At 42.3% G+C, this 12,682-nt stretch overlaps 1 protein-coding gene across 1 annotated transcript in view; it reads right to left on the bottom strand.

The window, feature by feature from the left end:
- Positions 1-384: 384 nt before the first annotated feature.
- LOC147673716 (acyl-coenzyme A thioesterase THEM4-like) overlaps positions 385-12,682 on the bottom strand; it is a 135,349-nt gene continuing 123,051 nt past the window's right edge. The window contains exon 6 of the mRNA XM_086947635.1: positions 385-6,053. Within this exon, the coding sequence (XP_086803761.1) occupies positions 5,992-6,053 (62 nt within the window). The 3' untranslated portion in view covers positions 385-5,991. The remainder of the gene's footprint in view (positions 6,054-12,682) is intronic.

The following is a 12,682-nucleotide window of genomic DNA, read 5'->3' as shown; positions in this document are numbered from 1 at the left end:
AATCTGCAGTTCATAAATTTAAACCCTAGTGAGACCAAGTCAGCCTTTCATCCACCTGAGACAGAAACACTTCAGACCTTGAAACTGGGTAACAGGACATCTTCTCTCAGGTATTACAATCACTTTACAAAAACAAGCAGACCGAAAACAAGGTACTTTTGCAACATTGTCTTCCTAACTTTTGTAACACAAAATCACCTAACTAAACCGCATAGCTTGGTGTGACAGTGCAACCTTGTCAGAGTCAGGCAAACTACCCGCAGATATTTCTCAACAACATATTAGGATTCACTTTACAACAGATGGCTGCACAACTCCGATCTGGTGTGTTGAGGTTGATGTAGAGCTTGGTGGTAATAGAAAAAACATTCTATATGCAGAGGAAGTGCTGAATACTTTGTTGGATTTTCTCAATTTGCAGAAATAGTCATTAAAATCCCTTAATATAGCAGGTTGTAAGCAACAAAATATATTACAAATATATTACACCTATCAAAATAAAATACGTGTGTTAACTATGTTGCACCCATCCTGTTTCGTTACAACAAACATTTTTCTTCCTTTCTTCTTAACAAATTTACATAACACCACACATACAATTTAAGCAGGGACAGGTACATTCCCAATTCTTAAAATAAAATACAGTTTTCCTCAAAGTCTCTTCATTAAACTTTGCAATTACATTTTCGCGGAGTCGAACAGCGTCATTTTCTAAACACTTTTCAAAGTACCAGTTCATAATTTAGTAACAGATCCAGAGATGGGTGTGGGAATCAGGTTCTTGCTTCTTTGATTTACCCACTGCTTGGTGAGTGTAGGACCTCCAGGCAGACTGTCGGCTCCACAGTCTCCAGAGGCCCCTACTACTGCACTTTTGCCCCACATTAACAGTTCAGATGCATCCTTCCTTTCCACGTCTCCTATACAAGTGCCTATAATGTGCACAAGAGCCTAGTCAAGAAGAAGCAGCGCGGAGAAAGAGTTGCAGTATCACAGAGGGGGTACTAAATTATGAAAATGCTGTCCCAAGCTCATACCCGTGGCATGCATCTCTTTTGCGGAGAAGTCGGCTGATATGTATCGAGCTAGTCCTCTTACGTAAGTGCAAAAATTAGTTAGAGAAGTCGCGAATGTGGTCTGTTTGTTCTCCTTTAAAAAACTCTATTTGCGCCGGATGATGTCTGGGTTTTGGAGACGCCTTGAGATGATTCACTTTGCAGTGCAGCAATAAACAAGGCAATTTATTCATTCAAGTTATTAACCCCAGAGCACTGCCTTACTTCCTACCACGTTTGTTGCAGCCTATTAAACCACAACCTTAAATGATAGCTCCAGAGGGAATGAGTGATGTGGTGAGGGTAAAAATTGGATTATTACTTGGGGTACGCGACTACCCACCTCAAATAATAATCACAACTCTTGTTAGAGTGAACCCTTAAAGTCGCTAAATTAACCTGAGCTTAACCCCCGGTAGGTAGGACACAGAGCAGATAGGCTTAACTTTGGACAATTAGAAAAAAAGTAAACAATTTAATGAGCAAAATGACACCAAAATGACAAAAATCCAATAGGGGGAAACGGAGATATGATTTTTTTCAAATGTAACTCTAATAGCGCCACAAAGTGCCAATAATAGCCAATGGTCGCAGTAGACTGGAACCTATGAGGCATTACAATGGAACCCTGGTCAGATACACCCAGTAGCTTGGTCCCAGTGAAAGTCTGGAAGTCAAAAAAGACACTGCCACAACTTATTGTGATAATAGTTACGCCTATGAGCTAATGGATTTTTTTGTTATCATGAACAGGGCTTCTAGTAGAAATAATTTGTTTCACAAAAGACTGTATTTTTTAAATTATGGCAATTAAATTAAATAAGGGTTAACAGAGCCAAAAAATTGGGGAAAAAAATCAAAGTCCTAACCCAAAAAGGGACGTAGTCATTTTTTTGAGGAAAAAGCTGACTCTGTGGGACAAATCTGAAACTGAAGCCACCGCTGTTGAACTGCTGGTCAGATACAGGCTGGTCCCACTGACACCCTAGAGATTTTAAAGTTTTATCTTGAAAAAGTTTCTAAGTCCCATACAGAAAGGGGCTTTGTCATTTTTCTGAGAACTGGAGCCTTTCAAGGGGGTGAATCTGAAATTTCATCCCAACCAGTGGAAATGCTGGGCAGGTGCTTGTCAGAGTAGGCCCCCTTCCCTCTGGCTAAGACATTTTCAAACTTTTCCAAACTTTTTCTTTGTGCCCAAGCAACTACAGAAACACACTTCAAAGCCTCCCGTCCTGTCCTAACCCAGACCTAAGGGATGACACCTAGAAACACTAAGAGTGCCAGGCAAAGTGCACCTGCAAAGTCCAGGCCAAGTTTCAATTGCCACTGGTCAACTGGGAAATGCAGGGAACAGGACTCATGCAACTTTTTGTGTCCCTGCGGTCTCACTGGAAGCCAGCCAACGGGCCCTTGGAGCCCACTTCTTTGCCCATGACAAGATGCGCTGCAGGTTTTGCATTGCAGCAGTCAGGCTACTCAGGGTAGGCTGATACCATGTTTGCATTTCCTCTATTGTGGATGGAGTAATCAGTGCAGCAAAAAGAGGGTCCAGCAAACAGAAAAGGCGGATTTCCTACTGTCTGGAATTAAGATAACATGCACTGCCCATGCAAGCACCACTAGAAAAGGAAACACCAGGTGCTGATTCATGAGACTATTGTATGTTGTCAGATCAAACAGAAAAACAAGGGTTAAACCCTCCTGAAATTAGGAGTTTTCTTTCTCAGTTTAAAATAATAAACAATCTTTTTAAGGTACCCTGGGTATGGTGTGATATAGAATAAACTACAATAAATGCTTGACATAATATCCTCATATGTTTTTGTGGTCATTATGCTAGCCACCTCACTGCAGTTGAAACACTACCAAAATATTTTGTAAGTCCTCAGCCAAAGCCCCTCATAGCCCTGCATATCAATCCGCTCTGCATGTCTGTGGGGGACAATGAACTTCACCATGAGGCAATGGCAGTAGTGAGCTACATACCTTCAATGACAAAGATCGTGTGCCACATTCCATAGATTAAAATAAGTTACAAGGACTGGCAAAGCCAACAGGTCTCTCGTTTGGGACCGATTAGCTTTGCCACTGCCTTTTGGCGATGCGGCACAGTACTGGGGAAAAGGAGCCTTTCTTGCTGATGCACATACCTCACCATGCATGCACGCCTCTACGAAATTGCTGGGGCACCATTTTTTTAAATCTACCAATCTGAGATTGCTCTGTGAATAAGAACAGCATGAAAATGAAGCAGCACAAAGGTGCTTCAATTTAATTTTTTTAAGCAGAGCAGTAGGCAGAAATTTGATGCCTGGCTCTAGAAAAAAAATATTATTAAAAAAACAAAAAGACAGTGTGGCTTTAGGGGCATCAGCGGAGGAGCTAGTCGGAAGAGCAGATTGGGTGAGGAAGGTAAAAACAAAGGCAGGGTCGGGAGGAGGGGAAAAGCAGCGCACAAAGATGGGAGCAACACGGAAGGCAGGGGGAGACGCACACGAGGGCGAGAACAACACAGGAGCAGGTGGCAAAGCACACCAGGAAGAATGCAATAAGGAGAAGCACAAAGATTGGAGAGAGAGAAACACGGAGTATGACGGAAAAGAAACACATAAGGGAGACCGGTGGACACATACACTCGCATAGAGAACCTAACCAAAAAGAAAAAAGTAGCACCATAAACGCGAGCAATGGAAGGGCACAAGTCAACCCAATCAAGAGGGGTCTAAAGAGGCTATATATAGTGGAGGGACAAATACAAGATTGACAAGTAAAACCAACAAATAAGAAGCAAGAAAAGGAGAGGAGCAATAAAGCCAATCAACGGAAATGAATGATCGGACTCTAAAGCTCAATTAGGGCTGGGTCCGCTCCGCCCACCGGCGCACTGCCAAAGCAGTGGTTGGGCCACCCACCAAATTAGGAGTTTCCTCCTGTCTGGCGGTCTTTATTTTGGCATTCCTATAGTGGTACCTCTAAAAACAGGCACTGCAATGGGAATGCCAAAAACAGTTCCTGCATGGCACGAACTGAAAAGTTCATGCCGTGCAAGAACTGGGGTGCATGCACACAGGGGGCACATGTGTCCCGATGCATGCACCGCAGGGCGCAGACCACATGGGGGTTCCTGCAGGGCCCCCTTTGTTATCACAGCTCCAGGATTTTCATGGAGGAAGAATCACCATGATAACCATGGCTGAGAGGAAACTTGTAATATGCTTGGCACAATCACACGTGTCCCGCCAAATATATAGCTTCCCCTGACTGCTGCAACACTGCCAGGGAACGTCAGTTCCCTGGCAGCTGCAGTGGGGCAATGACAGTCCGACCGCCCTAATTGTTATAGGGCGGGCGGGAGACTGCCGCAACCATGCCCCCATGAAAATGGCTGTCCATGGACCGCCAAACTCATAATCGACCCCTTAGTTCTTGGTAAGCACACTCATAGGTCTTCTCCAATCAGCCATCTTGCGTTGTCTGGCAGGCTAGGCCCAAAAAGCAGGTCACACTTTAACCTGGCGATGAAAAGCAAAGTAATTCAAAATTCTTAAATAAGAACGCAACCATCTTCATTATGTGCTGCTAAAATGCTTCCCCAAAGGAATGGTGTAATTGACATAATTCTCAATATGCTGATTTCAGATAACAAGGCTTTGACAACTAGAGCTATTGTCTTCAATAATTTCAAAAGTGTGAGACTAAACCAAATAATAGTTTGTTGACCTCAACTCAGTTGTTACCCTGCCTTATAGGAATATAAATAATATAGGGTGCTAGCTACAGTAGGTTTGCTCGCAATAAATAAATACTAGCAGTACAAAAACATTTTTAGAAAAAAGTGTAAAAACAAACATACAACTTCATTTTTTTTACATAAAAATGGTTTAAACACTGATGAAACATGATGTTCAACATTTTGGAAATAGGAAAAATTACTATCCCAAAAAATAATACAGATAACAATACTCATTGAACACTTCTTTTGATTTCAGGCTTCCTGGCTATGAAAAAAATATGCACAGCTCCAGAAGCCACGCTTCCCAAACCGGCTATATGGATGCTCCAGTCAGGAAAAGACAAAGTTATCCCAACCTTCCATCTACAGACCCCAAAGAAGATTTTGCCACTGCCAATGTGGGAACTATATCAAAATGTTAAATGTGCAGACACCCATTTTTCCCTTCGTGTGGCATTAATACAAACGAGTGAAACATAATAATTGTGTTAGTTTCTACGGAGGGAAAAGAGAGACATCACAGTTACCTGAATATCAACTGTATCATTAAAGAATATAGCTTTCATTCCTCTCTTTCTGATCCCTTAGTATTTACATCTACACTGACACTACTTGTTTAACCCGTTGCTTGCTTATGACGGAACAACGCCGTCATGAGCCACAGGCGGCCTGTGCTCATGACGGCGTGGTTCCGTCATGCGGCTGCCGCTCCTCCCACGCAGCATTAATTCCCCGCCTGTAGAGGTGAATTAATGAGTGGGCGGGGCTGTGACGGAACCACGCCGTCATGAGCACATGCCGCCTGTGACTCATGCCGGCGTGGTTCCGTCACAATTCGCGCCGCAGCGAAGGGGTTAACCCGAGCCCAAAGCACAAACCCACCACCTGACTATTAGGCACACACAGGTAAGCAAACGCAGGTATGAGCTGGGAGGGTACCAAAGGCTAAATTGTTCAACAAGCTATACCCACAGATACACTAAGATGATTCTTAATTGATATGCAGTGTGTAAAGAAAAACTCTCATGGAAGGATAGGTGACAGAATACATTTAAATCCAAAAGAAAGTAACTAAGTGCAGCAACAGCAGGGAGGTTGGATCCATGGCTGGTTGTCGACTTCAAAACAGTACATTTCTTTCTCTTTTTCATCCAGTTGATGCTGGCTGCAGACAACAGAAGTTCTGGTTACCATTTCTGAAGTCTAGGGATCCAGCTGTAAGGGGCTGTCCTCCCCCCTCTTCCAACTGAGTAAGATGAACAGAGCTTGAAAGAAAAGTAAAGAAAGTAAGTGTAAGGACAGAGAAGACAATAAGTTCAAGAGTTAAATTAGGAACGTTTGCCAATGGGACACACGGATCATTCACTATTCAGCTTCCTTTGCATGCTACTAAATGATAGCCTTGAATCCTAGACTACACGAACCTTCTTTCTTAGAATAACGTGGGCCGTTGACAAAAGTCAATGTGGAACTGATTGCTGAAGTTCATCTAATGTCTACTTGTCTATGTAAGCTGAAAGTTATGATACAGTAAGTGGACTGTGTGCGATAACAGCATTCTAGGCCAAGGATTGGCATTACTAGTTATATTTAGGCTGTCCGGTTTTAGGTTTACACCTATAATAACTGATAAAACCCCACCGGAAGGGAAATAACCCTCACCAGTGTAATGATATAAACACTGAAAAAACTCCTGCACAACCACAAACTAAATGCCATTTAAAGGAAGGACAAGTAGAGGGAAAGAGTCATTTGTATTTCTTCCTGAAGAGGCCAATACAATGTAACTTTGTTATAATAGGTAGCAGTAAGAAAGACTAGGCAAGCATTATTCTGTTTGTGTTTTGTTATTTAGGGATGTCTCTAAAATATTGTTTCTTCTTCCTTTTTTCAGTTTTGTGGTTTTTGGTCTAAGGATACAGGGGTTAGAAGCCTGTTTTAGGTGTTGTTTATTTATTTTATAAACTGTAGAGAATCAGGAAATATCAAAATCATATTTGATTTTTTGGCTACATTTGAGTCTTTCACTGATAGGAAAAAATTAGGTTTCATGAGAATCTTTACCAATATGTACCATCACATTTACCCAAAGAGAATGGGTAAAATCTTTCATTCATGAGCCCCCTTTTCAAGTGAGTCAGTATTGATAGTAGGTGAGTTGCCAAACACCCCAGGCTTTAAACATTCAATGCAAGGTATAGAGACAAGTATATGTGAAAAGAGTGCAATCACAGCATCTGGGATACTGGTGAAAATATGGCATCAAACTTTTGGAAAACATGGAAAGCAGTGTCACTTGGAATGTTGCTGCAAACAGTTCAAACAAAGTTCAACAAAGATTGGAGTGATTTTGTTGTTATTTGCAGTGACTCAGCTACGCCCATGAAAAAGTTGTGTGATAACCTGTCACAATCGATACCTGAGCTTAAGTGCTTCCCTGTAAGAGATCCTTGCCACTTGGTAGATGTTATGCTGAAAGCATCTTTACAATCTTCAGAGTTAATGAAGAATGCTATTGACTTTTTAGTCCATTCTGGTGCACTGTTTTGTTATGCACAGAAACTAAAATGCTAATATTTCAAAATTTTGCGCTTTGTCTGGCATCAAAGAAAGAGTCATCCCAACTGTGTCACTTAGCTGGTGGTTCTCATTCCTAGAGGCCATGAATGCTACATTATCCATGTGGCAACTGTTTACAGAACATTTTGCTGAGTAATGATGACAAAGGCAAGAAATGTGAGGATCTTCGATCACATATGGATAGTGATTTGAAACAAAGTACACTCTACTGCATTCTTAGATTTTCACAGGAAAGCATGACTGCTGTAGTGGACATAATACAAAAACTAGAGTCTGAAAACACCCTTGTCTACCAAGTGTTCAGCATAATTGGTGTAGATGTGAAACATCTCCTTGAGAGTAGGCTAGGCGACATTTTAGTGGCTTAGGCACTGCAACATATTCCATGTTAGAGTGCTTGCCACTTGGTAAGCATAGAAATGTTGAGGAGCAATTCAGAAACTTTTATTTTACAATGTATGAAAAATAGCCCTTCACCAACCATGGCATTTGAAGTCATTAAAGCCTCATTGTAGTACTCTGCACAAGTTATAGAACCCTTCTGTAAAGGGAAATTTTCTCAGGAGTTTTCAAAAGTGCTGCCTCATTTTTTACCTCAGGTAGTTACAATAGCAATGGTCAGAGTCTATCGATTCACTGGAACATCAAATGTTAAACAAGCAATTAATCAGGTATGGAACAAAAAATTGTTACACCCAAAGTGTGCTACAATATTTATTCATTACTTTAGCACAATATTAATCGAGTACCCAGCTCAAATCAATGGGTACCTAGATTTAAGAAGTATCAATACATTCAAACATCAAAAATACATCATTCAATTACGTCATTGAATCATATATATGCCTGTGGGCATTGCTCTCATATAGATATAACACTTTAGAGCTTCATATGGAGGAAAGAAACAAACATTTTTCACCAAATATTGACATTTGCGACGCGCTCAAAGTGATAGAAATAGGGAAACAGTTAAGTGGGATAGGTGTGATGGGAAAAACGTGAGGACTGGGTAAAGGTGGTTGTGACTTTGAAACAATCACAGTGGTATAAAATAGGCCCTTTACAGTCTGTAGTTCGATCTGTAGTTCCAATATGCTCATATACATAGGATCCGTTTTACTCCGTTAATTAGTCCTATGATTAGAGAGTGGATGTAACCTGGTCTACGTTTCGACCCCCTGGTTAAAGGGTAGATTTTGTCCTCATGCTGGGGTCTTCTTCAGGACAAGGAGGAACAGGAGCGCCTATGGATAGTAATTCTTAATGAGTGTATCATGTTGTAAAGGGACTTAAAAGCACACTAAAGGAACATATCAAGGTTGAAGATTGCTTACTTTATCAGAGGCCCTTAGGTGGCCATTGTGGTGGGACCGTCAAGGGTTCCTTTCTTTTCAAGTAGTGATCCCGCAATCATCTGAAAGGGGAGTATTAATTACTAACAGAGATTGTTTTGGCGTGTATACGCGTTAATTATCTAAAGATCCTAAAGGGGTGCTTACTGGGATAGAAAGCCTTCCATCCAAACGGTTGTTTCTTCTCTTTCAATGGTCACAACTAGACCGACGTTTGTGCGGTAATGATTCACGCACCCCACGCGGTTCTAGAGGGGAATGAAAGGAAAAGTAGCCAGGTATTAATGGCAAGTGCCTAGGTAATTGGGATGCACAATGTTATGCCAATGGTGGTAAATATACAATGTTAGCCCATTTTTAAAAAATCAATGGGGAACCCCATAGGTTGTGCATATAAGCCCTGACAAACAGCGTTGGTCATGAAATAAACAATGGGAGGCAAAGTTACGACCGCCGCGGTCATGTAATCGTGAAAAATGGAGACCGAGTGGTGTCTCCGTGAACACTGTTACAACGGCGAGCGTTGATTGTACAACCGGGTCCTGGAATAGCTCACCGTTAGATTTGACAGACGTTGGTTCCTACACGATGCTTCATCCTCGCTCGAAGGGCCGTGTGTGATCAGCCGCGAGGTGCAGCCGCCGGATACTTCCTAGGGGCTCGTCTGCGTCCAACCAATCAGAGGGCATTACCGTTAGGGAGCGTGTGGAAACCTCCGCTGCTCGCTGATTGTGTTAGGGACTGTCGGAAGGGATTAGTGTCGACTTTACTGACAGAGTGTCAGTTGCTGGTTTGGAATAGTTATGCTAAAACGGTACATAGAGTATTTAGGGTGTATTGACACAAAGAGATTCCTGATTACTGTTTACTGGAGTGAAGCAAGGCATCACCACGTTGGGATGCATGTGCCTCAGTGGACAGATTCTTATAGGAGTTGTACAGTAGTTGTCTTAGGTAAGAAATATGAAAAAGTGAAGCATCACCTCGTTAAATGCATAAAATCAAATGCTTGTAGGAGTGGTCATACCATATACTTTGTACAGTAACAGTCTTAAGCAAGAAATAACAGGTAACATTATACAGTGTGTCTCTATCGCAAAAGTTAAGCGGTAACTTAAGCTCTTACAAGTAGGGAACCCAAGTATGAGAACAAGTAAACAAAGTTATTTCCACATCCCTGCATGTATTATACCTTTCAGCTGAGTAGTGCCATTTGTGAAAAATTGGCATCCTGTTCATTAAGGCCATTTTGGACAGAGTCAAAGGACTGCATCCACTTGCATTCACGTAAATTCATGATTGAATCCAGGTCACCACCCCGGGCCCCAAGTGTGATCTTCTCAATGACAACCCATTTGAGAGATTCAGGTGTGTGTGCCATTGTCATAAAATGTTCCACTAAGGGTGCTCCTGTAGTTTGACACCTTATCCTACTGCAGTGTTGTAGTATCCGTTTTTTTTACCTTTTGTTTAGTCTGTCCTATGTAAATGTGCCCACATGGGCAGAAAATGGCATAAATCACTCCCTGGCTGTTGCAGTTGGTCAGTGTCTTCAGATTGGTAGTTAGATTATTGTGCGTAATCGCCTTAGTTTCTATACACATAGCGCAGGCTTTACATTTGGTGCACTTGTAGTTGCCCACTACAATGGGGAGATTCCACATGGTTTGTATACTTGGTACCGGAGGGGTGTCAAGCAATGAACGGACAACGTAGACCCGGATGCTTTTTGCTCTTTTGAATGCATGCATCGGAGGGTCCGGTGTTTCTATTGTCTCTGCTACAATGTGCCAATGTTTATTGATTATTTTGCGAAATTCATTACTCTTACTACATTATGTAGTGACACAGATCATCTTGTCTTCAGGTGGTGCACGGTCTTTGGGTATCAATAGGGTTGCTCTATCACTGAACCAAGCTCTCTTGCGGGCTCTCTTGACCAGTCTCTTGGGATATCCTCTATCCATTAATCGAGAGATAAGTTCATCACACTCAGCAAAGTAGTCATCCTTCAAGGTACAGTTCCTCCGGATACGGAGGAACTGTCCGAAGGGAAGGTTGTCTCTTAAAGCCCTGGTATGATGGCTTGAGTATCTTAGTAATGTGTTACGTTCTGACTGCTTCCTATAAAGTGTGGTATATAGTAGTCCTTCCTGTTCCTTAATACTAAAGTCCAAGAAATCAATAGAGTGGTTGCTGTTACTACTGGTGAATTGGATATCTTGTGATTGTGTATTCAACCATCGGATGAATTCATCAAGGTCTTCCTCCTGTCCACTCCAGATCATCAAGATGTCATCGATGTATCTACGATATTCCATGATTTTGTTGGCAAACGGATTATGGGGTGAGAGAATATGGTCCTGCTCAAAATCACTCATGTATATAATTGCTAGGTCCGGGGCGAATGCTGCCCCCATCGCCACTCCCTTGCATTGCATGAAATACTTGTCCTGGAATATAAAAAAGTTTTTGGTCATTGCGATCTCCAAAAGATCAATCAAAAATTCTGTAGGTACCTCCGCTGGTTGTGGCCTAGTAGACAATGCTCTTCGTATAGTTGTTAATGCTGGTATCTGTGGGATACTCGTGTAGAGTGACACGATGTCCATTGTTACAAGGAGTTGGGTGTTCCTATCAAAGGGTCGTTGATCCATAAGGTTGATGACCTGCATTGTATCCCTCAAATAGGTGGGGGTTGCCTCCGCCAAGGGTTTAAAAAAAATGTCTACATATTTACAGAGTGGTTCCAGGAGGGATCCACACCCTGAAATGATCGGTCTTCCCGGTGGTTTGGTAGGGTTTTTGTGAACCTTTGGTAGCACATAGATGGTAGGGGTGCGGGGTTGATCCACATTTAAAAAGGCATATTCTTTTTCAGTCAGAAAACCAACATCCTTAGCTTTTTCAGTCAACAATTGAATTTGACGCCGGATCTCCATTGTGGGATTCATGGCTATCGGCCGATAGCTAGCCCCATCACATAATTGGGAGTGAATTTCTTGTCTGTAGTCATCAACATCCATGATGACTACTGCTCCCCCCTTGTCGGCTGGCTTAATAACCAATGTTTTGTTCTCCTTGAGTTCTTCAAGGGCCGCTCGCTCATTTTTAGTGATGTTATGTTTCACGTATTGCTTAGTAGTGCAAGTCTTGAGCACATCCCTGAGTACCAGACTCTCATAGGTCAAGATCCGATGATCGGTCATTGCAGTGTGAGGAGTGAAGGTAGAGGGTGGTCTTAGGTCAGTGAATGATCTATTAGCGAAGGGAGTTTTATGCATGAAGAAGCTTTTAAGTCTTATCTTGCGAAAGAATTTTGTTAGTTCAGTTTTGAGGTTGAACAAATTCGCATGGATGTGGGGACGAATGATAAGCCTTTACTTAGGATCTTCATCTGGTCTTCTGACAGTGTTTGGTTGGACAGATTCATGATAGGATTCTCTTTAATCACCAACGGTAGGTTTTTCTCCTGGTGTTTATCTCTCCGTGGTTGTCCTGCTGGAATCTCACCTGCTTGTTGCTGTATCCCTGTTGTCTCGAATCGTCCCAATTCCGAGGGTTTTTGGGATTTTGGCCTCTGGTCGGGCGTCTGTTCCATCCGCCTCCTCTCCCACGGGGGGGCCTCCAAGAGCTGTCCTCTAAAAAAGGCTGTTGTTGCCTGCTCTGTGGGTCCTGGGGCGGTTGATACCACTGGTCTTGATTCTGATAGTTCCCACTGGTTCCTGCTCCCTCGTTGTCACTACTTCCACTGTAAGAAGAATCTGTGAAATTCGTATACCTTCTGCCCCCACGTTGGCCACCTCTATATCCTCCTCTTCCCCTATTGAAAAAGCGGCCCTGATTGTCTTGCTTGAAGTAGTCTTCAGCCAAGTATGGATATGTTTTTTTCTTATTATAATATTGAATATCTTTCGCCAATTTTTCAAGTTTCTTGTTTTGTGATTCAACGTCAAAGTCCT

The sequence above is a fragment of the Lissotriton vulgaris genome, chromosome 12, assembly GCF_964263255.1.
Source record: "Lissotriton vulgaris chromosome 12, aLisVul1.2, whole genome shotgun sequence".
NCBI classification, from domain to species: domain Eukaryota; kingdom Metazoa; phylum Chordata; class Amphibia; order Caudata; family Salamandridae; genus Lissotriton; species Lissotriton vulgaris.
This window is presented reverse-complemented; position numbering and strand designations above follow the sequence as displayed.